This window comes from Cyrtonyx montezumae, unplaced genomic scaffold (genome assembly GCF_038088225.1).
Source record: "Cyrtonyx montezumae isolate F1298 unplaced genomic scaffold, pur_monq_1.0 scaffold_22, whole genome shotgun sequence".
NCBI lineage: Eukaryota > Metazoa > Chordata > Aves > Galliformes > Odontophoridae > Cyrtonyx > Cyrtonyx montezumae.
The window spans coordinates 6547655-6574522 of record NW_027071959.1 but is presented as its reverse complement, the minus strand read 5'-3'; the positions used below and the strand labels follow the sequence as shown (position 1 = coordinate 6574522).

Genomic DNA, 26868 nt, shown 5'->3' with positions numbered 1-26868 from the left:
GGTTATTGAGGGGATTAAACCTAACGGTCAATTTTGCTGTAAATCTTCAAACCTTGAAGGGGGAGAGCTCCTCACCATTCCTGTGGGTGTTTTGTTTAAGAGAGACATCTGTTTGGTTATCTTGTTGGGACAACAGGATGTCTGTTCTGCTTTCTTATCAACAAGTTTAGCTTCCTCCACATTCTTGTATTAGTTTAAGTTTTGTTCTCTGTTTGTGTAACACATCTGGCCCAACAGATAAATCAACAGTGAGTAGCACCTTCGTCTCTGGATGATTTACAGTTGTCTTTACTGTAGAGAAGCTGTTCTCATGATCACTATGATTCTACACATGCATGCCAAAATGCAGAACTGGTGTCTCATGACTACTCTACCCAGCCCATTCAGCAGTCGCCACGGAAATATCTTCTCCAAGCACTACAGACATGTTTGGTGAAATAGGCATATCATGTGTCCCTCAGGAAGCCAAAAGAAGCCATGCCTCCTCACACTCAGGGAAAGACTGTAGGAAACACCTTCCACACTGAAGGCAGTCAAAACGAACGTGACTGTTCCTAGTGGGCTGCGGCATTCCTGCCCTGGGATCAGTACAGTGCAGCCCTGCACGCCCTGGAATATCTCTGCTCTTGTTTCACACCTCCAGGCCCCTCACTGGATCTTTTCCCAAGACCCACTCAGCACAGTCCCACCACTCAGTCCTGGCGCCACACCCCAACCCCCAGGTCACCTACCACCTTGGTCACAGGACACTTTCTTCTGCAGCTGTAGATCAGCTTGCACCATAGCTCCCTAGGCAACAACACACAAGGCAGCCCAACTGCCACCACTCTCTTCCTCCCATCCTGCAGCCACCACTGGCCCTGGCCAGAGCAGCTCTTCCCCCATCATCACATCCTCCTTGTCCAAACACATGGCTTCTCCAGAACCACTCCACTGATGAAGCCCTGCAGAGCACAAGACCACCATCTGACCCCCACAATATCTAAGGCTCCTTCACTCAGCGCAGCCACTTGCCAAGTGCAAATGCACAGTCATTAGCACAAAATAAAGTTTCTAATGCACACAAATCCCAAGAGGTCTGTTGCAGGGCTTGGCGCCTCAATGCTCTTCCTTCTCTTCAGTGGTCAGGTCTGGTGCAGCATTCTTCCATCCAGTAGGGAAGTCACCTCCCATAGCCACAGGCTGCAGGGCAGAGACGGAAAGAAAAAATTAAGGGAGCACAATGTAAGAAGAAAAGATTAGAAAAGGAGACAACCAGGTGGACAGGGGGATATAGTAAGAGTCAGTGAGAGAAAGAGAAGGGAGATTAAGACAGATAAGATGGGGAGGGACAAAAGCTTCAGCACTTGCTGAGGGCTTGCAGATTGTATCTACTTTCAACAATTAAGGGTTTGTTCTGAGGTGTCGATCTTATGAAACAGAGCAACAAATCTGCTACTTCTGTGGACTTCTAGAATGCTCATGGCCCACACACAACACTCCAGCATATATGAAGTAAAGCTCAGGATCAGGGTTTTATTTCCATGTGTTTTAATAAGTTAACAGGTTCAGCCGTTACATTTACAAAGGTGCAATAACTTCATTCATTTTGTCTGAATTAGGTCATTTTATTTCCATTTCTTAAATAACTACACGGTTCCTTTTTTTTTTTTTTTCCTCCAAACAACCTGGAGTTAAAATAAACCACCCAGAAAGAAGACATTAAAATACTAGGGAAGAAAGAAAAAAGCACGCAAAAGGAGGGGTGCCAATTCAGATATAGCATACATATTTGGTCCAGTACCTCTACAAGCAAGGAAAGATGGTATAGAGCAGTCATGCTGTCTAGAAAGATGTGTGATTATCACAAGTACATAAAGGTCTTTTTCAGAAGTTTGACCACCACTGATATTGTTACTCTTATTACACTCACCATGAACTGTGACAGGGAGGGGAAGAACAGGGCAAAAGATCCCAGAAGCAAGTACCATCCACCCAGCAGTCAAGTGTTTTGACAGCCACCCAGTGTAACAACCCCCTCTGAAGGATTAGCAAACATGAACTCAGATTAGCTGTCATAAGAAGCAGCATCGATAAAAGCATTTAAGCACACACATTTCCATATACCCAGTTCAAGAGTACAAACACATGCCCCTGACACACTCACAGCAGTTTGAAGATTTCCTGATGTTTCCCCTCCACTGAACTGTTTCCTGACTAGCTGCATAGTCTCTGCTCCCTCTCCCCCACTTCAGCCAAATCTATCTAAAAAGTTATCCTTGACTATTTAAGCATTTTGAAGGTATTCAAAGGCGCGGCGGTTTGAATTTGTCCTCAAGTCCACCTCTGGAGAGATCAGGATAAGACATGTTTTGTGGATACCACATAAGGCCTCCCCCAAGCTCCTTAAACATGCCTGTCCATCCACTGTGTAGTGCAATTGGTTTCACAAATTCAGAGAACATTCCACTCACAAGCATGTGCAAACATGCATGTACACACCCAATTCGCTCTGCCCTTGAGTTGGGCAGCCATTGAACCTCCTCTCCAAGCATCAAGCCTCAGTCAACATTTACCATATTAAAGCCTACAGCAACCCAAAGAGCTGATGCTCATTCACAAGTATTTTTGACATTCATGCACAAGTTTTTCTCACTTTAAGAGGGTACAATGAGGCAGGCATACGTCAAGGGCTTTTTCATCAGGGAGATTCTTAAAAGCCTTACCAAAATGTGAGGAGAGAGTGCATCCAGACAGAAACACAGTTAGAAGCAAATAGCAAGGGAAATCTGTTTTCTTCAAAGTGAAAATACACAGTACAGGTAAAGTCTACCAGCTCTTTTCATCCCATACACCAAAGAGAAAAAAAAAGTATACTTTGGCTTCATTTAATAGTCCCCCTTTTTCTTTTGTAGCCAGCAGCAAAATGTAACATTTGGAACAAGGGCTCACATAAGTAGTATTCAGAAGGAGTTCAGCCTATCAGTGTACATGCCCACCACCCTTCCACTCCTTTTTTCCACATAATTATTTGGTCAAGGACTAATTTCATCATGTGCAAATATTGAGGCTACCCTGAGACTGCAACCCAGCAATGGGAGATCATTTGAGTCTAAAGAGTAAGACGGCAGCCCGCACTGCACACTGCTGTTGCTCTGTGGCCCCAATCACTACAAAATCCACGTACCCTGAAGTGGCAACAAGCTGAAGAAATGAGTACCCACATGAATCTAAACAGGTTTCACTTTTTTTTGTTTGTTTTTTAAATAGCACAAGCAGTGATTAAATACGACCAGATGTGTTTTACCCAGCAGTTTTACAAAAGAAAGCTCCATGATGCTCTGTCTCTAGTTTCTGGAGACCAGAGACCAAGTCATGTGACTTTCCCTTTCACTCTGAGAACATGATAAAAGAATCATTTCATAGGCCAATAATCACACCTCTTTGTGAGGTGGATTTGTTACTGTACCTGGCTTTAAGTAATCCATTTGCATGTGCTCATGTAGCCAGGAAAAAACAAAATCAGTCACCTGTTACTTAGAGGACAAAACCAGCTTTGCAGTAGAGAAAGGAAGCCATGTACAGATATGAAGATTAAAGATGAATGCATTAAATCAAGAATGTACAAAAAAACTCCAGGTGCAGACAATTGACCCATTCTACCTTATCCCACTGTCCCTCGATACCATTTTATCTAAATACTCTGAAAAATATTCTGCACTCACAGAGAACATTCTGTAGAAAATACACAGGCTACAATACCAGTTCTGCACTGTAGAACTTTAACAATAAATTATGCGGCAGAAAGTAAACAAAAGGAGACGTGACAATGTTTGGAGTCGTACTCTGCCTGAACTTGAGACTATCTAGCTAGCAAGCTATCTAGCCAGATGCAAACCTCCACATCCAAGTTACTGCCCACAAAAAAAGAGTACCACCAAAATTCAAGGGAAAAAAAAACCACAATCATGCATCATTTGTGCCATTCATTCTACAGATGACAGCACAGGCTATTCTGAGAAAATTCTTTTGAGACGTTAGGGTAATTCTTTTGAAAGGTCAAAGGTAAAACATCAAAACTAGTAATTCCACTGCCACTTAAGAGCAACCCTATCCTGGAGCCTACAAAGCAGGAACAAGTTAATCAAGATGCACAGATGTATTCCAGGAATTACCTATTTAACATAGCTAGAAAAACCTCCTTGGTTCCCTGAGGCCAGTGAGGAACTCTAGTTTGTGCTTTACTTCTAGCTCTCCTATTACTTCCTTCCTCTAAGGAAGAACAAACTACTCTGGTTTAAAATTAGGTGTTTATCAGACATAAACTTTACTGGCATTTTGCAGAGTGATCCACGCCAACAAGGGCAGTACTCACTCTCTCTCACAGCTGTTCTTACATTAACATTCCAGAAACACGGGGGCAGCCCTGTCCACTTGCCACAAGCTGCCCCATGCCAAGAGAGCTCACACTGCTCATAGTTTTAAAGAATACATGAATATTAAGCCAGACTTGTAGAGTGTACAAAGGTAAATCTGTAGGAAGAGCCAGCAGCCCTTCAGTTCAAACAGCCATTTGTAATACAAAGTTTCAGTTATCCCACTGAAGATGTTCCACTGTCTAGGCACAACCAGCACATTTCATTCAAAACAACCTCAAACACCAATAAATAAATAAAAAAATAAATAAAAAAAACCATCAAGTAATGTTAGTGAGAGAGGAACGGTGCGAGAAAGAATACCAAAACTGGAACCAAACCCTGAGGGACACTGGGAACAAGACCTGTGAAAATGTTCCACATATGATATGTCACTGACCCAAAGAAGGAAGCCTATGTTAAACCAGAGATTACTATGGCTTAGTTGCAGAAAGCCAACTTCCCAAAACGGTGCATCAAATAAACTGATTTTCGTTGCTCCTACTGAATAGCAAACTCCGTGACATCTGGAGTGCATCAATCTGCACAGAAAGCCACATAGCCTTAGCCACAGTACCATGCTGATGAGGAAAGAAACCAAGAAAAAAGGAGATAAGATAAAAAAAGAACTTGGGAATGGCAGAAAGAGTTCCAGACCTGCAAAAACAGAGAAGAGGTTCCTGGTCAGCCAGCTGGAACAGTCAAACTTATTTTATTAGGTACATTCAACCTTGTGAGGAATCAACAGATTGAAAACTAGAGGCCTTTCTTTTGGCACACATTAACACTTAAAATCCAAACCTAAGTGACTCTAGTCTTCCCTACTTTCAGATAATTTTGAGACACACCTGAAATTTCCTAACTGTAAATCCCTTCACAGCAGCTTACCAACACATTCCAGTCTCTGGAAAAGGCACAAAACCTTATCAGCAACCTAGGTTTTATCCTTCTGACACAATGCACTGTGTCACAGTAGATCACTGTCACATAGATGACTACTTTTTCACTTGGGTCACAACCTGCATGGAGTACATCAACAACCCCCACCTCAACAGAAAAACAAAAATAGAAAACTCAGCCAGGCCTATGTGTTCTCTCTTCTGAGGCTTTTTCTCCTCTCTTTTGCTCCATTTCCTCTACTCCTCAACCCACAGAACAGCAAGAGCTTCCATTCAAACCATCTACTCTGACAGGGCACTATCATTTCCTCAGGAAGTGCTGTGATGCTCATCAGAGCCAGACCTCCAAGGATATTCATAGTGCATGCATCTCAGGAGACTGGAAAAACATTCATTTAGAAGTGCAGTGTTTACTACTGTGCAAGCAGTTGATTTCCCCCAAGCAACACCCACTGCAAAAATGCCCCCAGTTCAAATACGAAGAATTATATTTTTAAAAAAGGGAGTATCAAATGCCATCAAGAGAGGCTTTCTATACTTTCCTCTGTGAAAACATGTAAGGTCCTCACTCGTGTTGCCACACAGCTTGAAATTTCACGCCACACTGCTCTTCTGCTGGTACTGCCACATTTCTCACTGGTCCTGTTCCAGCACAATATCGGTCATCAGTGCTAGAACTGCTAGAGAGTGAGGCCGCACATCATGCAGGACCAGATGACAGCCTCTGCCATCTTCCAGCAGAACACTGGGGAAGCCCCAGCTACGTACAAGGAAAAGGGTTCCACTCATACAGAAGAGAGCTGGTATATGCATGCAGCAAGGCCTCTTCCCCATTCCAGAACACAAATACGGGAGGGTTGTGTCACCAGATGGCAGCACTGAGAGCAGCAACCAAACCTTGCAAGGACCCCATCTTCTACAAAAAACTTGCCTAGTAGTTAAGACTTCCTCCTTAGAGACACCTTTCTTCATCAGTATAGCACAGAAAGCAGGTCTCCTCAGCACCCTCTGAACCAGAAGCCATTCCAATAGCAAAACCAAGTGGGGAAGAGTATCTCATTCTGCTCACAGCTCTCAGGTCAGGAATGCACCACCCCACAACGCATCAGACATCTCAGTCAGGCAACAAGCCTCTGCATCAAGCAAGAGCAACAAGTAAATGGCTTGTGGACACACCGTTCTTTCTCAGTACCAGAAGTCAGCAAGGTTACAACCCACAGCTCTTGAAAAACGCAGCTACCTTGGCAGTTCCTCACTTTTTAAGTGAGACTGTCACTTGACAGGTCCCCTCTCTTACAAGGAAGCACCTGGTTGAAGCTGGACAGCTACACAAATGCAGTCTCTTCTGCAGCTCCTGGGACCCCAATGGGGATTAGCATGTCAGCTCAGCTTTTTTGAGAGAGCTTAACAGTCAGAGAAGACTGAACTAAGACAGTTAGGAAGCCTCAGCCCTGAATACACCACCTTTGCTCCCCAAACAGTGTCAAGTACCAGGAGGTCTTCCCTCAGCCAAGGATGGAAGGAACTGGACTGCAGGTCACAGGCACCAGCGGAGTGGAAAGACGAGAGACTAGAAGACAATTTCCGTTGAATCCTTCGAACTGGCTTCTCCTTCATTCACTTCTCACCTGTTGTTGTGTTATCACTAGTTTTAGGTTTGGATTTAGACTTGAAGGAGAAGCGTTTGATGAGGCGGTGGGAGAAGCTGCCAGCTTTCTTCTTAGTGGCAGTGCTGGCAGTGACGTTGGACAAGTCATCATGTGACTGGCTGAGGCCAGCTTCCTTCTGCTTGCTCCTTCTCCGGAAGATGAGTTTGGTACCACTCCGAAGAAAGCTAACTGCAAAGGCAGGAAGGAGATGGAAATCACAATGGTATCCTGCCCTGGTGTAGGGTAAACAATCCCCAAGGATAGTAGTCAAAAATAGTATAGAATATGGTATATTTCAGTAGGTCTATATAGACAGCACACAAATAGTAAGCAAAAGAAGGTGGCTCACCTTTAGGATGATAAAGGCTTGCTGTGGACTCCACACAGGAGGGATCTCCAAGAAGAGATCCTTCCCTGGTGGTGGTCAGCCCTTAAATGGGGATTGGGAGAGGTGGAGCCAGGCTCCACCCCTTCCAATCACACAGGTATATCACCTTCACCTGTGCCCCTTGTGGCTGACTCCATGCTCACCTCAGGTGACCAGTGGTTCAGGCCATGATTCAACAGTTCCCATACACCTGGCAAGTCTCTGGGATAACAGATGCAGACTGTTATCTGGCTGCTCTCAGACAAGAAGCCATCATCCCAAGCATGCAGGTCAAGTGAGTCCTAGCTCCTAACTGCAAGGTAAAGCTCAGATTCGGGACAGACTGCAATACTAACAAGCTATTCCCCTAAAAACACACCTTCTGTACATAAGCTTCCTTCTATGCAGCAACCTGCTTCAAGGGAGTAGAGGAGAACTTTAAAGTTAAGATTGGTGTGGAAAATGACTGGTCACATCACAGTACCAAGATGTCAACAGGAACAGGGAAAAGGCTTCTCGGACTAGCCCAACTTAAGGTTAGCCAGATTAGCCGGTCATCAGACTCTCAGCACAACTGCTTGCAGTTTCATAAGATGCCCAAGTATGGAAAAAAAGAATAGTGATGGCTCCAGAAGACATACAGTGGCAGGACAGGATGAAAATGCTGATCACTGGCAGCCCTAGGGTGCACACGAAGGCATATCCAATCCCATTATTCAGTGCTACAACAGCATTTTCTGTAGATGGGGGGGGGAGTTGCTTTCTCTCTCTTCCTTCTTTTCCCAACTCGCCAGGTCTCTTGTGCATCTGTGCCACGTATCTTTTTATCTGATGTGCAAACAAACGTGGCACATTTCTGAAAAACAGATTTTTGGCTCCCCTTTGTTTAGGTAATTTGTAGCTAGCTGAAACAATCATGGCTTCAAGCAAACAAATCCAAGGCATGCAGTCTGCCCAACTGACACAAACCTGGATATTCCAGAAAAGCAGCTCAGTCATGGCAGACCTGCCCTTCACCATCTAAAAGCAGGGAGTTTGTGGGGACATCCTACAGCACTGCAGGTCAGAAGTGCAAGCTACTTTGATGGTAACGGAGAAAACAGAGCGTATCAAGGTTCACAAAGTCAGTTACACAGCCTCCATTTCTGCAGCACAGCAGCAGAATTCAGAGGAAGAAGCACTACTTACAGATACATGTCTGATCTGCAAACCCAGAGGCCAAAACAATGTCTTGGGAATACACAAGCTGCAAAGGTCTCACTTATTCCTCAGGGACAACAAGCTGACGTTAGCTACTGGTCAACAGTTCACCCTCACCTTTGTGATCTTTCAAGCTCCTTGTCTCAAGGGCTCCTGTGGAGCCAGTTTCAGACTCAACATCTTCCACAGACGGTCTCTCAGAGATGTCGGATCGTGTTGTCTCATCTAGCTCCTGACTGGCTCTTTGTTCTGATGGCAACACTTCCAGCAGCTGCGATGATTCAGGGGAATCACACACCTGGTCAGATGCACACACTGCCGCAGTATCCCCATACATTGTGGCCTCCATGGATGCAGCATAACCCAGAGAAAGTGCCATTTCATCTTGAGCAAGAGGTACCTGGAGGGGGTTAGAGGGTCAGTTAGGAAGGCAAGGTATAAAGGGTTGCATTTATCTCCAGTTTTGCTCATCGGTGCTAGAAAGCACAAAAGTACAATGGTCAGTTATTATTTTGGCAAAACACTGGAAGACACCTAATTCCATTGCATTTTGCAATATTTTCCTCACTCCCGTAAGAAAATTCAAGGATAACTCAGATTCTCCATGAGGTTTCCCAACTGGCAACAGCAACAGCTTCCCTTTCTCCTGCCATGCTTTGTGAACTTCCCATGGAAGCTGGCTGCCCTGCAGACCAACAAGGCAGCCTCGATGCTTGCTGGGAAACAAGGACACGCTACAAAAAAGCAGCAAAACGGCTGTGCTGGGCAAGTCCTATGCACTGGGATCTCTCCTCACCGTTCCCAGGACAGGACAGGACAGGGTGGTTTCACACATACATCCCTAGAAACAACCTCCCAGACTGAAAAGTGAGACCTCTAACTGCCAGACACCTTGGAAACTCCTGAGATGATCAGCGTGCTACGTTTTGTTGGCGTCTTCTTGGCAGCCTTGTTATTTGTCTCAGTTAGCTGCCTGATTGCCGTCTCAGCCACCGGATCCAAGCCATTGGGCATCTGGCTGTCCCCTGAGCACAAGAAAGATACCAACACTTTAAGTAGCATCCTTCAGCTGAGGCAAGAGATTGCTTACTAACCATGATGCTTTTAATGGGCTACTGCATGTGCGTTACTATAGATAATACAATAGCATTCATTATAGATTTGTTCAAACAAATTAAGAGGAGTTCTTATCTCTTTTAGGCACCTGTTAATACCCTTCCCTTTTCCCGCTTAAAAAGAATTTTCAAAGTCCTAGAAGAGGTAATGCAGCTCTTGCTGCAAAGCATCCAAGGAGCCTGAGCACCCTGTCCCAAAGACAATCAGAAACACCAAGTACAGAGATACAGCGTAAGCAAATATTTCTCTTTGGATTCAGATACCTTGCAGATGTTCTTGTCAGGCAAGGAAACATCCAGACTAATGGATGGGATAGCCACAGTGGCTTTTCTTTCACCTGTTTCCACCCCTCCCCAGCCCTTATCCTCTTTTCCGCTTAGGTACTTGGACTTCCTCTTCTGCAGCCAATGCAGATGAGTTCAGCAACCCTCATTCAGACAGCTGCTTTCTGAGAAAGGCTAAGGAACATCACTGCTCCTCTAAGAGACTGTTTTGCAAGCACTTACGGCTACTGCTGGGCAAGGAGCTGTGAGGACAGCTGCTTTCCAAAAGCACTGTTGTCTTCTTTTCCGTCACTTCCACTTTGGATGGTGACCTCGAAGGTGAGTCTTTGTAGTGAAGGAGAGGCAGAGACAAAAGTAAGTGGACACAAAATTCAGGCAGCTTCATCACTTACTCATGGCCCCCTACACACAGCATCATACACATGCACCATCTGCAGAGGCTGCCAATATTTAATAGTAAGGCGACTACTGGACTGACACGCAAAGCAGCCCTTTCACTAGTCTTCGTTCTGTTTCCCAACCCTACCTCACTAAATATCTAGCACTACATTCCAAGGCATCAGACTGAGACTGTGAGCAGCAACCACTGGTAAGCAAGGTCAACAGGTTTTCAGGCCTGTATTCAGTACGTAGAGCATAACCCATTTAGCAGTGAAGAAAATACAGTAAGAAAGCCAAAATGTTTAGTCTGACGTCACGCAGAAGTCACGCAGCACCACCATACATCAGTAAGTCAATTCCCACCCCTTAATGCTACCTACTAGTCTCCAGACAGCCACAAAACAGTAACCTGGAAGCCAAAAGCACCGTCCACCCACCTCATAGTTAAGGTGCAAGTCCACAGCAAAGACAACATTCAATGGCTGAACAGCTACCTGAACAAGACTCCTATTTCAGTGCAGCCTCACCCAGCTTACAGTCCACCTTGGGTCGGGACTGAATTGTGGTGACAGTAGTCACAATGGTGCCATCGGGCATGATGGTCCGGTCCATCTCAACTTTCTTGGTGGGGGTGATGCTGGTATGCAGAGATGTGGCATGCTGAGCATTCAGAGATGCAGAAGAATCCTGGTATAAAATCTACAAAGAGTAAAATACAGCTCAAAAGGGACAATCCTCCTCCCAAAATGAAAGGCAGGCATACAAATGACAAAAGCTACCACTCCGGACACCAAGGAGCCATCCTTGCTGCAATGTCAGCTGAATGGAAGGAAAGTTCAGGGACTAACAGTGAGGTGACTCATTCTCAGCCTAGAGGTCTGTAAGTCCCCTCCAGCAGGCTCAGACCTAATCACTTCGGGTGATCCTGCTAGGGTCTCATATTACAAATATTTCTAGAGCATGCATTCACAGAGCTTATGAAGTCATCAGCTCACCTCCAATACAATGGTAGCTTCAGCTGCCAGTGGCTGACCAGCTCCTACGGCCAGTGAGCAGACCTGCCTCCCAGAGGGCTGTTTGCCCAAAGAATCAAGCAAAAGAGTAGTATGTGCCAGCAGCACACCTGCAAAAGGAAAGAGGAAAACCAAACACTGTGCAAATTCTCAGCACCTCAGACCTTTCCCAAACTCCGTCTGCTTTTGGAAACTAGATCCAGGGTACATCAAAGCAGATCCCCTTGACTGCAGTAGTTCCCAGATTCAGCAGAGGAGGCTCTGCTTTGTTGATCCACAAAACAAACATTAGACGAGTTTTATATTTTTGTAGCCTCCATCAAATATAGTTGTTGCAATTATCTGTAGTCTGAGTAGTCAAAGTCAAAAAGAATTAAAAACCTCTGCATTGTTCTTCCAACATACATGGGCAAATCTCTGCATCCCTCTCACTGCTTCCAGGTAAGAAAGTGCAGGTCATAGAACCCTTTAACAAAGGACAACAGACTCGAGGGTTACTTCACACACAGAGGCTCAGAGGAGACCTTATTGCACTCTACCACTTCCTGAAGGGGGGTTGTGGTGAGGAGGGGGTGGGCCTCTTCTCCCTGATAAATAATGACAGGACGAGAGGGAATGGCCACAAGTTGCACCAGGGAAGATTTAGATTAGATTTGAGGAAACATTTTTTCTCTGAAAGAGTGGTCAGGCACTGGAATGGCCTGCCTAGGGAGGTGGTTGAGGCACCATCCCTAGCGCTGTTCAAGAAGCGTTTAGATGAGGTACTAAGGGATTTGATTTAGTCGTTTAGTGGGTAAGGATGGTGTTAGGAGGATGGTTGGACTAGATGATCTTGTAGGTCCTTTCCAACTTTATGTACCTATGAACCTATAAAGTTTGATACAAAAATCCTTTGCAAAATTTGTAATGTATCATTCCAACACAGACGAACCATGGCCTCAAAGCATAGCAAATTCCTTAGGCAGTTTTGTCACCACATCCTAGAATCCATTTTATGGCTGCCCATACTTACCTTCCCCTTTGCCACTGTTCCCCAGCACCTGCAGCTTCAGCTCCTTGCTTCTGGGTCCTAACTCACTGTTGAAATAGAGACAGAAGAACTGGTATTAGGCAGTCCTTGAAGAAGTGCCACAGAGTAAACAAGTTCATTTAATATTTTCCTTCCCTGAAATCGCCCTTCTAAATCTCCGGAATGCACGTCGTGTTTTGGAGGCCTCAAGAAGGAGCAGCAAGGTGAGGAGTATTTAAGTTAATGTCCCATGCTGGGCCACAAGTTTCCAAAGCAAGTTAACAAAACTATCCATCTAGAAGGCTAAGCGCTCCTGCCCCTGCACTCCACACGATCAGCACTACTGCCCACCGAGTTAAAACACACCATACACAGAAGCAGGAATTATGTATGCAAGTTAGGGCTGATCACTAGTATTGCAGCCCGGCACACCAGCAGCACAAACACATACCACCCTGCAGTGCAGACATTCACTTCCACACACTGTCCTCATCAGTTACTGCAGAGAGGTAAGGACACTTCAGAGATCATGCTAGCCTGCCCTAACCGCAACTGCCAGGAGGGTGGCAGACACTTACAGAGAGAGTTCTTCATTCCACTCCAGCTCTGCAGCAGTACCAGCGCTACCAGCTCTCACTGGCCTTGTCCATTTCTGCTGTGGGGGACTGTCTAGTTCTGCAACACAGCATATCTCCCCAATTCCTGCAACAAATAAAGAGAGTACATGTGCACCTGTAAATGCAAAGAGAGCTCAGTAGACACACACGCATATTTCTTCATCAAGACAAGCGTCCACTTGCTTTAACCTTGCTATCTCCACACTTGCCCTGGTTCAGATTAGCAATGTTTTCACACTTACCTCCATTCCTCTGTAAGCCTAAGTTCAGCGCACAAAGGTTCCGAAGCAACAGCTTTGAACCCTGAGGGGCTGCTACTACACCATATGGAGTCTCTTGGGTCATCTTACTGCTGGATACCTGAAGAACCATGAGAGAAAGACTGATGACTTACCATTTGCTTTCGTGCTTCCATCTCACACTTGCTCTTCACGGGAATATCCACAAAACTATCCAGAGGTAGTGCAGGTTCCACAAGCTATCAACCTTCAGTGGGCCCCCATGTCATTTCAGACATGAAATTTAGAATAGACAGGAAAAGAAACAGATAGGAATGGGCTTTCTGACTACTAGAAGGGGGAACCAAAGGCAACGTGCACTTAGCTAGGACATATTGCCAAAGGTCTGTCCCACTAATTCCCCTCACTCCCTGCACCACAGTACCCCAATTATTGTTAAGGATGTGACTGTTGTCTAGAAATGAGCCTCAGCCCTTGAATTCTTGTGTCTCATCAGCCCCTCTGAAGCACTTCAGGGCAGTGTTAAAAGCATGAGAATGTTACAGGAAGAGAACCTTACTGTGCCAGTTCCTGCTGTGCAAGCCTTAAGATTCACCATCATGGCTGGCTGCGTGCTGACAATAGTATCCTCGATTAGGTCCTTTATGGTGGATAGATCCACTCTCCCTTCATTCTTCTCTCCACAAAGCCAAAGGAAATGCAGGAATGTCATACAGAGGCAGACAAATTTTTTCTTCTTCTATACCTCCAACTGCCTATCAAGCCTCCATGACACTAAGCAGCCCCTCTCCCAGAAATACCCACCCACATACTCTTCCTCTAAGCTCTACATCTCCTTCCCAGTGCTTAATCTTTCTGTAACAGTTAACAGCAAAAATAGGCCATATAAGCAAGACAAACCAACCCTTTGCATCCATAATCTCCCCACTGCAAATTTTGACAATAAAGGTTATAGGGCTTCCCACAGCCTTGCCACCTCACATAATTGATACTACTGCACTTTCATAAGAGCCAAATTCCTAGATCCACTAAGGATAAGACAAGGATGTCAATAAAACTTACAACAACAAAAAACCCTAAGTTGCAAGCACATCCATGTAAATTGCAAGCTCATCAAGCCACAAATACTCTTGGATTCTGAACACTTTACAAGTCCAAAAAGTAAAATAAAATACTCCATTTTGCAGTTCCGCAGCTGGCAACAGGAATAGAACCTACACAGGCAGAAAGCATTTTGTGCTACGTGCACTCTATCCAGAGTTCAGATGTTACGCAAAACTCAAGAAAGCAGGTATCAGAACTGCTTAGCTATCTTTAAGAATGCACTCCTTTAGCATAGCTGAGCTAGCATTGTCTCCAGAATGAAAGAATTCCCCCCTTCGCTCTAAAGGGGCCACAACAGTGAGCTGCCAAACTCTCCCTCTGCAACAGCCTTCTTCATGACCAAGCACTGTTTCTGCCCCTACCCACCCTTCCTCTGCTTGAGTCTAGCCTCCCCGTTCACTTACCTCACAAGGCTGAAGTCTTGGAAGAACTGACAGATTTAAGTCTGGTCTGTCCTTGAATGTCCATGACACCAAGAGACCCTGATTCTGTATCTCCTCCAAGTGGATCTCCACCTGGCCCAGAACAAATACGCAGTCAAAAATGCTGTTTTCATTTGGTGTTTCTTGTCTTGCTTCACCTTCAGAAACTGAAAGGTACTCCCCATTAGTGCAGCAGTAAAAAAAACAAAGAAGAACATAGGTGGTTCTGGGCCTCTTATAGTAACTACCAGCAGAAACTTCATCACTCCATATCCAGTTTGCTCACTTCCTCTGGATGCCCAGATGCCATCAAAAGAAAAAGATAAAATCTGATTTCTTCATCTGAACAAAAAGCCTGCAGGACAACCTGATACAGCAAGTTGGGTACTAATACAGGACATTTGTGGAGTTACATCATTAACCACTGTCAAACATAAGTAGAGCCACTTTTAGGTCTCTAGGAAATCATCTTTGGTCTGCAAGCTCATTCAGGTCACCAACAGTCTGCTACAACAACACAGCCAGTACAGTATTCTGTAGTTCAGTTGAGAAGTTCCACATCCATACAAAATAAAGGCATCATTAATACAATAGACAAATGAAATGACACAGGAAGAACTCCCAATTCGAGATCTCTAGTAAAAACAGTGGAATGAAATTTAAATTTAACACAGTTCAACAAAAATAACTAAAAGACAAACAGCTTTTGAACATTTATTTACCAGGAATACACAAGGTCTTCAGTTGAAAGTAACAGACCTGGGACATGGTGGCCAGATAATCGACTGCCAAGAGGTTTACAGAAAAGGCAAGATAAATTAGGGACAGCGACACTTGAAATATTCTGACCATCAGACACACAAAAATCAAAACTTCAACAGACACAGACAAGGAGACCTACAAAATTCCAACGAGCAGAGAAGCAACTTGAACAGATTCAAAATGGCTCCTACAGACTGAGCAAAGATGAAAAATGAGGGCAATTAACAGCCGCAATGAGATCAGCAGCAGGCATGCTAAACACTGAGGAAGGAAAGGAGATATTCAAAAGGAATGAAGAGACACAAGAACAAATTAACATGATCTGATAAACTTACATGGAAAAATGTAATAAGGCTTTTGAGAGCAAAGGCATTCTAAAACAACTTTCCAACTGCAACATCTGCAGTAACGTGGGATTGGCCTCAGACTGTGGAATTGCTCTTAATTCTGCTACCTCTTCTGATAGCACCAAAGAGTAAGCATCCAAGCAAGATACCAAGAGCAAGGAATCCTTCTGCTCGAGGGAATAATGAAATTCTAGAGAAACAAATCAAACCAGAAAGCAACTGCGGAATTACCGCCCACCCCAATTTCAGTATCTTTTTCTGGAAAAAGCATCTCCATCTCCAAAATTCAGCACAGGAACAAAATGAATCACACTCTTGTGAATGTACTGAGGTGAGTCCTGGCAAGCAAACAATTCTTCACAGTAAATTTAATTTTCACACCAATAACAGGACAAAATAATATTTGTACATATTCATAGGATGCATCTTTCCCTATTTATCGCACCATAAAGGGTTTTGAACTCTTTAGATCTTCTGGTTTTTAAGCAGATCCTTAAAAAGCAAGTATAGAACACTGACAGACATCATCTCTCTGTTCCTAGACTTCATTATGATAATGTTATATATCCAAGGTCTGCAGAACAATGCTCATGAAACAGGATTTTGTGCACGGAAAACATTTAGTTTTCTAACACATCAGGAAACATTTAGTACCCCACCAGACAGTAGTGATACCTTGGTTCCTTCTCTAGCACAATAAGGCCTTCAGCTGCACTACAGTAAGTCCTCCCTTCCTCCTTTAGCACAGGGCTATGTAAAAGAACAACCAAAAGCAACAAACTTTTACAACTATTACCTGAGCCTGCAGCAGAGCCAAAGTGACATGATATGTGTCCACAGAAACAGCAACTGCAGACTGCTGGGTTACAGAGACAGGGAATTTCACAACTTCTGCTGACAGATGACAACACAGCACCTACAGAGAAAAGAAAACTGGTAACTTTATATCCTTGGTGAGATGCAGATTTGAGATGGCAAAATCTGTAAAAGCAATAAGCAAGGTTAACCCATCGAGGTAAGACAGAAACTGCGGAAGTGCCATGTAAAACTCCAATAAAGATCTATCAGTGACAAAGAAGCTCTCTTCTCCACACCACAGTGCCCTGATATTCAGGCTCAGCATTCCTACATCTCAGCTTTATCAGATGGACCTCATCCACTGCTCTCACAGAGCTCACCAACATATAGCCCCTTCGCTGCAGTCTCTAAACTCAATTATGGACCTGGCCCACAACTTTCTGCAGGGCTTACCATCCCCATAACATGAACACTGACAGGCCCCACAGAAGACCAACTGCAGAGAAACCCCACATGGCCCAATTCAGAACAATGAAGCCTTACCATGCTGTGGCCTGACTGTCCCTTGCACGTCACGCTACTTATATCTGCTGCTGGTAGTAATTGAGGACCATCTTCAAATGTGATCTGCACTGAACTCTGCAAAAAGAGAACTCCATTAATTCCCAGTGGACAAGGTATCCCAGATAGTTTCAAAGAGGATATGCAAGGGAACCCAAAGACATTCTAATCCAGTTCTATGAATCCAACCAGCACACAGACACATCCACATTGCAGTTCTGGCTTGTTGAAATGAGAAATCAAACAGTATCTCCAATATCACAAACACTAATTTCAGACAAGCAAGCCTGAGTGAGAATGCAAAACTGTTCTAGATACCAGAACAATACCTTATTTTGAAAGAGGAATCTTTGAATTTACTCCACATGCAATAATTAAATACAATCAATTGACAACAATAAATGAAAACAACCAGACAGTTTATGGAGAAGGAGTAGCTAAGTCCACAAAGGCAGGCACTAATGTATAATTTGATGCATATCTCAACCTTTAATCATATGTCCGGTATGGTTACCACACCTTTGTGAAAAACCCCATTTTTCCAAAAATCTCTCAGGAACAAACTACTTTACCTGTTAAACCCTGTCAGAGGATAAGCTCATCCTAAAAACACCACTGAATCATCTTTTCTCTGACATCACTGGAGCCTGAAAAGCCATTTCCATTCTATAGCGTTAACCAACTAAATCAAAGGGAGAAAAGAGAGGCCAGATGCCGCAACATTCCTCCACTAAAACAAAGCACAATTTCACTTATAGCATGTAGCAAAGAATAAGAAATTAGGCCATCCTTTCCAAGTCACCCTAACAAGGCCAAGGAAGAGGTGAAACATGGTGCCACGCACAGATTACAGAGACCTTGAAGTAGAAAAGCAGAGGGAACACAATGAAACTTTGAAACTTTTCCTTCTTGTTTTTTTCCTTTATTTAAAAAGAGTAAAGCCAGATGAAGAGAGACTAAGTATCTCACTAGTGCAGTCAGACAGGTCCAACAAAACAAATCTGTCAATACTAGCGGCAATAAGCAATACCTAACTTTACAGGCAAAGTCACTGGCATACCTCAAAACAGACAGACACAATATATATATGATAAGCCTCAAGAATGTTTACATTTGGAAAACGTAAATTTTTCAATTAGCCAATTCCCAGATCTCTAACAAGCAGGAAACATAATCTAGAAGGTAAAAAAATATCAGCCATGGGCGTAAGCAGTCCTTTACAAATAAACCATCTGCATACACATTTCTGCAATACTTGTTGAGGCTGACTGTGTCAATTTCTTTTGACAACTAAACTTGATTCAAGACATAATACTCTTTCACAAAGCAGCAATGAGCCCTCTGTAGCCCTTCTGTAGAAACAAGAGACAACAAACCTTCTTAAGTACTAAGGCCTTTACTAGTCCAAACCAAAGTTGACCTTTAGACAAATCTCAAAGCCTAGCAATATACATCATCGGTATCCAATTGTTAGCCAAGTACATATCTTGGATAAAACATCTCAACAGCAAGAGATGTAGCTTAGATAAAGCATTATGAGAATGTATTAGTCTCTCTTTGTTTAGAAGCATGGCATCATGGCCTACTAGAACACAACTTTCCTTGGCTCCCCCTTGAGCCATGGCCAGGCTTGAAATGGAATCAAAAGGGAGAATGAAATCAGGTGCTTCTGCCTGTCATATAAAACTGTTCATTCAACAATGTAAAAGATGGAACCTCCAGCAGCAAACCTGGAGACTTCACCTACAAGTGGACACGCTGCGCAGGACCTGCAAGTTGCGGGGAAAGGAAATCAAAATCCTCACTGCAACCAGAGAGATACTGGAAAGAGACTACAGACGTTGCATCATGGTTATTTTGTAGTCAAAAGCCCTCACCTCATAGGCAACACAAGCTTCTGTGATAATACTTGCTATGGGATTAATGAGCCATATTCTACTTATGGGAGATCCGCATCCCACCCCTAAAGTGCAATAGAAAGCAACACGCAGCAGACAGAAAAAAAAAAAGCTAGCACACCGAGCGCTTGCTCAGAACAGTTCAGACCAGACTACAGGGCTTCCGATAAGCGCTCGGTGAGGACCTTTCCTTCCTCAAAGCCCGCACAGGGGAGACGGCGCCGATCGACCGAAGGTGACGCATCCACCCTCGGCCTCACGACGACGGCTCCGTCCTCACAGCCCCTCAGCCCGCCGCCGACGTGATGCCAGGCCCCGCCCGCCCGGGTCCCGCCGCCCGCGCCCTGTCCGTACCCCGTGCCGACGCGCCTGGCTGTTGAGCGCTCGCACCCAGGCCCGCTGCCACTGCTCACGCAGGGACCGGAGTGCGAGCAACGCAGCGAGCAGCGCCCGGGCCCCGGCCTCCTCCGTCGCCGGCACCTGCCGCCGCGGCACTCGCAGGGCCGCCGACCGCCAGTACTGGAGCAGCCAGGCCGCGACGGTGAGCAGCGAAGCGGCGAAGAGCAGCACCAGCGCTGCCCAGCCCGGATCCAGCCCCATGTTGCTGCGCGTTACTCCTCACGGCAGACCGGGCGGCATGGCGAGCGGGCGGCCGCCGCCCGGCCCCGCTGTTTACCGCCTCCCACCAGGAGAGGAGAGGAGAGCCGCTGCGCGCCGCCCCGTTCCCGATTCCGCGACGCACGTGCGCCAAGCCCGGCCCCTGCAGCGCCCCGCGCCCGCCTGCGCACAACAGCCACCCCAGCCGGCGCGCGGTGACCGCTTCCCCCAGGCAGCCACCCGAGTTCTTCCGGTGTCGGAGCAGCGTCTCACCGCGGCGTGGCGGGTGGCCCTGCTGTAACGCAGATACCTGCGCGGTTCTCCCGCTTTCCTTTCCTGTGGTTGCCTGCGTACAAGTTCTTCTTTTGGGTCTGAACGTCCTCAGCCACCCGTCGGACCTCACCGCTGGCTGCCGCGAGCCTCTACTGGCGGCCTAAAAGAGCAAGGCAGAGATGGACTGGATGCTGCGCTCCGTGATGGCCTTCTCCGTTCTTACTGAAAACACCTTTATCTCAACTTAACCCTTCTTCAGCTGTGCAGACACGCACTCACCTGGACGATAGCTCATCACCCAGTTGGAGCCTATTTGCTTGCCTGCCCCAGGCACCTCCCCCGAGGAAGGCTGGCAGGAAAAGCTGTGTCCCTCCTTGTCTTACATGTGCCACAGTGGCATTTCCCTGACACTGCAGCTGCGGGAGGCTCTCTGGCAAACCACTCCCTTGTGCACGCTGTAGTTCTTTCCCTCACAGAATGAAGTGCCTACCTTAAAATTTATTTAAGGCTCAGCTATACTTTAACTTTTACAGAAGTTCAATGGACTATAGACTAGAAAAGGCCTCTCTAACAGCTTTCTAATCAGCCCAGAAAAACACATCAGAAACTACTTGAGGTCACCACGTCCCGCAGACACAGGGCAGAGGGAAGTGTGTCTTTCACCTCGACCGTGTTTTTCTCCTCTGCTCAGCGACTTGCATTCAAATGCAACGTCTGCGCTCAAACCCATGCCTGTCCTGCCTTCCACCAGGAGCACTCACCCGAGTACCAGACCCCTTGTAAGGGTTTCCTGGCTCAGGAAGACACAAACTAACGTGAATTTTGTTTTTTTCTTCCTCGCCGCGGGCCGCTCTGTTCCTCACTCAGGAAAGAGGTGCCGGATTCGGGAGTGTTTCCTGGGTAATCGATTAACGGCCCCCGCCAGGTGTGCAGCAGATGGGGACAGCGATGCCACCAGCCCTCGCCGTTCCCACCGCGAGCTGCTGCCGCCTGATGGTCGCCTCCGAGGCCACCCCCAGTCCCCACGACTCCTCTCAGCGCCGCCGCCCCGGGTCCCCCTGCATCGCCTCCAGGCGACGGCCGTGCTCGGAAACCCTACCCCCCTCGGCGGTTGCTGTTCACAGGGCAGCGAAGCACATCAAACCGCCGGGGCTCGTAACGCCAAAGCCGCGGAGGCGCTTCTGAGGGACTACCAGACTCCCCCCCCCCGCCGCGCAGCACCACCGGGCATCACCCGCCTACAGCGGGGTGAGGGGAGGGAGAGAGAAGGAAGCGATGCGGGAAGAGACGGCACCAGCCTACTGCCCTTGCCAGGGCCAAAAATGGCGCTCCCCTCACGGACCGACCGGAAAAGACGCGTGCGTATCCGGTGCCTCCTCCTCTAGCGTCCGGCCAGCAAGGTGCGGCGAGAGACGCTCCGTGCCGCTGGCAGGGCCGGGGCCAGCGCCCGCCGTGGGCTATGGCGGTCTGGCCCGCCGCGCCCCTCCTCATCAACCTTGGGGGATCGCTGCTGGGTTTCGTGGCCACGCTCACACTGATCCCGGCCTTCAAAGACCACTTCTTGGCCGCACGCCTCTTCGGCGAGGACCTCAACAAGGCCTTCCGACGGCCCATGTGAGTAGCGGTGCCTGCCGGACCGGGCTGGACCCGGCCAGCAACGTCCAAGCTGACCGCTGGCCTCCCCTTCCTTTCAGCCCCGAGGCGCAGGGCATGATCAGCGGGGCCGTGTTCCTCATCATCCTCTTCTGCTTCATCCCCGTGCCCTTCCTGCGGTGCTTCGTAGAGGAGCAGTGCACGGCCTTTCCTCATGAGGAGGTAGGGCTTGCCTTCTGCCTGGAGTGCAACAGGCATTAGCAGGGAATGACCGCTAGTGACCGGAGCCCCGTTCTCTGTTTTGCAGTTTGTAGAGCTCATTGGGTCGCTCCTTGCCATTTGCTGCATGATTTTCCTGGGCTTTGCAGATGATGTTTTGAACCTGCGCTGGCGTCACAAACTCCTTCTCCCTACCATGGCATCCCTCCCACTGCTCATGGTGTACTTCACCAATTTTGGGAACACAACTATTGTGGTGCCTAAGCCCTTCCGGGTGTTACTGGGCATGCACTTGGACTTGGGTAAGCTTTGAATCACTGACAGTCATTGTGATGAATTAAGTGATGTCTCAAACTTTAACACAGAGCAGGTGTCAATCCCTACACTTCAGAGGGAACCCATGGAGGATTTGCTAAGTATAGACTGTGAGGGAGCAGCACTGACTAAACATTGTGCTGGCAAGAATATCCAAGACGTCCAGCATATGTTTAACTATGCATACACAAGTACCATATCTTTTTCCAGGTTTTTGGCAGTATGAGAGTGCCAAGTGCACTTGACCCTCAGATACCAATACCAGCGTCACCAAATCATAGAAACAAAATGCAGCAGTTTGCTGCTGTGTTGCATGTTTCTTTCAGTCAGTGTGCTGTACATACATGTACATGTGATAACGTTAACAGGAGAAGGAACTGTTTGTTAGTAAGCTACCGATTTCAAAATTTACTGAAGTATTATATAATGAATAGTCCTACAAAGGAGGAAGCTAAAATAAACTGGACCACAGCGTGTTTCAAATATGAATGCTAAAGTACTTGCTTCCTTCTGACCTGCAGGTATCCTCTACTATGTGTATATGGGCATGTTAGCAGTGTTTTGTACTAATGCCATCAACATCCTCGCTGGAATCAATGGGATCGAAGCAGGGCAGTCTCTGGTGATTGCCGCTTCCATTATCGCATTCAACCTTGTAGAGTTAAATGGTAAGGTTATGCTTGGCAGTGCAAAAAGCAAAAGGAAATAGAAACCTAGATTTCAGTTACCAGTGTAGTTAAAAATTGTTAAAAATAATCTAGTCCTGTCTTACCAGAACCTCATTTTTTTTTTTCTTCCCTCTGTAGGGGATTATCAGGATGATCACATTTTCTCTCTCTACTTTATGATTCCATTTTTTTTTACGACACTGGGGCTGTTTTACCACAACTGGTAAGAGAACAGGCATTCAACATTTCTTTGGAAGCATATTCTTTCTCCCTTTGCAAACAAAAGCATTTACTAACATGTAAGCAATATACTGCAGTATAGACAGACTTCCTGTTAGAATACAAAGCAGCAATCCACTGGTATCTTTTATGCACCAAGCCTGCCATTAGGAAATGCCTTAAAGCGGTTATAAAGTCATTATGTTGGCAACACTAATTATGACAGACCTTTGCTCTTTTGCCTTGCGGATTCCAGGTACCCATCCCAAGTGTTTGTTGGGGACACCTTCTGTTACTTTGCTGGCATGACTTTCGCTGTGGTGGGGATCCTGGGCCACTTCAGCAAAACGATGCTGCTTTTTTTCATCCCACAAGTGCTTAACTTCCTCTACTCATTGCCTCAACTCTTCCACATTATTCCTTGTCCCCGCCACCGACTGCCAAGGTAATGTACCTTAGTGACCCATAATGCTACCAGTTTATGCTCTTTGTCTCCACTACCAGCTGAGAAACAATAACATAAGTTGGCTGGTGTTCTTTCTAATACCTATCAAAGTAGGTTGGATAGGTAAAAGTTGGCCAACCATGCTATTTGTGGTTGAGTCTATCAGCAATTTGCTAGGAAAGACTACTTTTTAACATTATTATAATATGATCTTTCTCAGCTACAAGACTGAGATAAATGGATACAGGCTGTTATTGCTGTTGCATTAGGATTTGCTAAGATCTCACAGTAGCAAGCATTCTGTGGCACTAACTATCACTGATTGTGATTACATCCACATATATTCAGTTCTTCTAACCTTGCAGCTTTATGTGTATGTTAGGTGAAAGCAGGGAGGAATCTTTTAATGACTCTGCCCAATGTGAAGGACCAAGGTACAAGCAGCTGCTGTTAAACACAACAGAGTACTATTGTTTTTTTCACCAATGTATTTATTTCTCAGCATCATGGCTTGAGGTACAAAGCTACCTACATAGGGATCGCTGTCTCTTTGCTCTGTCCAGACTAAGACAGTAATGTTCCTTTTAGGCTCAATCCTACTACAGGAAAATTGGAGATGAGCTACTCCAAATTCAAAACTAAGAGCCTCTCAACGCTGGGAACATACATTCTAAAGGTAATACCAGGAAAATATTCTAAATCCAGACATGTTTTGATGCAGCAGTCAAATGCAAGAGCAACAGGATGGGAGGGAAGGCAGAACTTCTGGGTTCAGTGGTTATTTCCTGGCTCAAATTGAGAAGAACATGTTCTACTTAGTTAATCACTGTCTCTTACAGTCACTACATTAATAATTGCTCTTCTAAAATAACCACATACAGCAGTTTTCACAAGACCATCGTAAGCCTAACCTGTCTCTTTAGTAAGAGCACAAGCCAAATTACTGGGCTGGTACAGCAAAAGAAACAAACAAAAAAAACTTGCAAGGAGCACCAAACATACCTAGTAAAATAGCATGCAATATTTTTTTCCCCAGGCAGTAAAGATCTTGGGCATAGTAGATGTGAGGAGTGGAATGGATGAAGATGGTGAATATTCTGAGTGCAATAATATGACGCTTATTAACTTTGTTATAAAGCTGATTGGACCCATCCACGAACGAAATCTCACTCTCCTGTTGCTACTCATTCAGGTCAGACAAATGTTCCTGCTAGCAGAGAAATGTATTCTGACATAGAAACAGATCCAGATTTGTCTCAAGAGCATCAAGGGGAAAGGGGGATGGGAAGTGTCATACTTGTCACGCAAGATACAATTAAAGTTGTGCAACTTGAGAATCTAAGGTTTACACAGCTCCAGAAAGAGGAGTCAGACTCAGTTCCCCTCAGTCCCCAACTTCATCCACTAAGAGCTATTAAAGTCCCTAGGTTAGCTTGAGAAGCTCCTCAGAGCATGAATTGCTGGGTGCTAGAAAAACAGTAGGAAAAATAGCACTACATTCTTGCCTTGTCACTCTAACCCAGTACAGCCTTTTATCATGTTTCTGTTTTTCAATTATACCAAATAACACTAGTACCAGTGTTATCTCCAGCTGGTAGCCTTGCGTAAATGTGGTATACAAGTCAGTAGTTTCTGGAGTCGGAGCATGGTATGGGAACATTTTGAAACAACTTAGAATACAAGGAGAACATGCCTTGCAGATACTGCTGCTACCTCTATTCAGCATGTGAACTCTCTTACCTTTTATAGTAGACCTGTTTCAGAAAAGACATGGCTTAATTGCCTACAATTCCTTCTTCAATCTCCAATCAAATGTAAGGGTTTCTCCTTAGGAAAGAGAAGAGACACTTAAATTCCCATTCCAATGGAAGACTTCCAACAAACAGAACAGGGCGTAGGCCAAATAGATACAGGGCAGGAGGGGATGATAAGTGCATGCAGCTTGATCTTGAGTCAAGACATGGCAGAAAAGTCTGCTGTGAGAGGATGCCAAATTGTAACTTGACATGAGTTATTTTCCATTACAGGCCATAGAGTTTACATTATAATTTAGGTGCTTTAAGAAAGTGTTGTTGCCATCTCTTCTCTTGTTCTCACAAGACAAACCTGCACAGACATGCACACAAGTCCCTCAGATAGCTACAGTTTTCATTGAATGAGCCAAGAACTTTGGCTGAACTTATGCTTTTCGTTTCTTCTACACCTAAAAATTCTAGCTGAAGCGTGATACAGTGAACAGACTGTGTTTTAAAGCACATCAAATACATCTGGAAAGGAAGAACCTGCTAGCCAGTGAACTATCTGACATTGTAAGGTTTCAGCTTCAGGTTTTGTTTGTTTGTTTTTAAACCTAGGTCCTGGGCAGCATGATTGCATTTTCAATCCGGTACCAGCTAGTGCGCTTATTTTATGATGTCTGACTGAACTGCCAGGAGCTGCACCTTACAGTGAACTTTATTCAGTTGCTAACCAAAAAATTCTTATTCTGGTCCTCTGAGAACTTCAAGCCACCTTTTAAAATGCAAGCAACTACTCCAGGCCAGCCCGGAATCACAGTTCTCTTTTTGTTGACAGAGCTCTTCTGTCTAATTCTGCTGACAGAAGTTCATCAGCGCTACTTGGACATCATTGCTACTGGGAATAGCCTTCAGAGGGGAAATAAGCAATACAAGTATTTACACACAGTGCTTAGGGAAAGCTGGAGAAATGAAATCTGCACATTTAAGAAAAGTGTCACTGTCCCTTGAGAGAAGAAATAAGAACTATGCTACCTGAGACTTGGTACAGCAGAACAAGTGAACCAGAATGCCCTCTTGGCTAATTCAGGTTTATCTGGGGATGTAGAATAACATGTTATAAATCATACCCAAAACTCAGAGCACTCTGAGAATAAAATAACTCAAGATACTCTTTCCTTTTCAGCTCTTTGTCTTGAGAATATTGACATGCAGTGAAACAAGGTTGCACGGTACAGCGCTGTGCCCTCCTGCTCTGTTTAGTGCCCAAAACTCCTGCAGCAGATTCCCCAAGCTTTTTTTTTCTGAACATCTGTAACATTTGTGTTCCTTCACAGAACAGGACACCGCTGGGATAGGCTAGTAGAGTATGGAGCACAGCATCCTTTCATAACTCAAAGTATCGATAAAAAACACCTAGAGCTGTAGGTTACAGATTTAATTTTTCTGGCACCGTAGTTCACCACAGAATTGCTCCCCGGCAGTAACTCCAGACTGCCGTCGAGGCGCTGAACCCGGCCACCCCGTGCCAGCGCAGCGCCGCCGAGTCGCACCCAGGGCCGGGCTGGCGCCGCCCCGCCCCCATCTTAACGTACCCGATTGCGAGCGCCAACGGCCGCCGCGTAGTACAAATTTGGCGCCTCGTCTTCTGGTTGGTCCGTCGCCGTCGCCAATAGATTGGCGGTAAACGCGAGAAAGCAAAGGCGACCAGTCAGCAAAGACGTTCATGCGGCGAAGTCCCAA

At 45.7% G+C, this 26868-nt stretch overlaps 2 protein-coding genes across 8 annotated transcripts; one reads left to right on the top strand and one right to left on the bottom strand.

Annotated features, from left to right (window-relative positions):
- Positions 1 to 612: 612 nt before the first annotated feature.
- On the bottom strand, positions 613 to 21122 carry C2CD2L (C2CD2 like). Of its 7 annotated transcripts, XM_065738607.1 has the most exons (16): positions 20905 to 21122; positions 20542 to 20720; positions 17145 to 17240; positions 16600 to 16719; positions 14677 to 14787; positions 13728 to 13844; positions 13172 to 13289; positions 12891 to 13014; positions 12316 to 12380; positions 11286 to 11413; positions 10818 to 10989; positions 10132 to 10233; positions 9401 to 9534; positions 8627 to 8909; positions 6922 to 7131; positions 1529 to 2017 (listed from the first exon to the last, which is right to left on the bottom strand). In XM_065738607.1, exons 3-16 carry the CDS (start codon positions 17145 to 17147, stop codon positions 1710 to 1712), a joined length of 1995 nt encoding a protein of 664 aa, XP_065594679.1. In that variant the 5' UTR covers positions 17148 to 17240; positions 20542 to 20720; positions 20905 to 21122; the 3' UTR covers positions 1529 to 1709. The 7 variants fall into 7 exon arrangements, with proteins under 7 accessions (XP_065594677.1, XP_065594679.1, XP_065594678.1 ...); XM_065738605.1 differs by lacking the exons at positions 1529 to 2017; positions 20542 to 20720; positions 20905 to 21122 and adding exons at positions 613 to 1182; positions 19415 to 19688; XM_065738606.1 differs by lacking the exon at positions 20542 to 20720.
- A 267-nt stretch (positions 21123 to 21389) lies between these two features.
- Positions 21390 to 26310, top strand: DPAGT1 (dolichyl-phosphate N-acetylglucosaminephosphotransferase 1). Its single transcript, XM_065738595.1, has 9 exons — positions 21390 to 21544; positions 21625 to 21745; positions 21831 to 22044; positions 22579 to 22725; positions 22864 to 22948; positions 23201 to 23389; positions 23978 to 24065; positions 24426 to 24581; positions 25744 to 26310. The coding sequence occupies exons 1-9, from the start codon at positions 21390 to 21392 to the stop codon at positions 25807 to 25809; spliced, it is 1221 nt and encodes a 406-aa protein (XP_065594667.1). The 3' UTR covers positions 25810 to 26310.
- Positions 26311 to 26868: the final 558 nt, after the last annotated feature.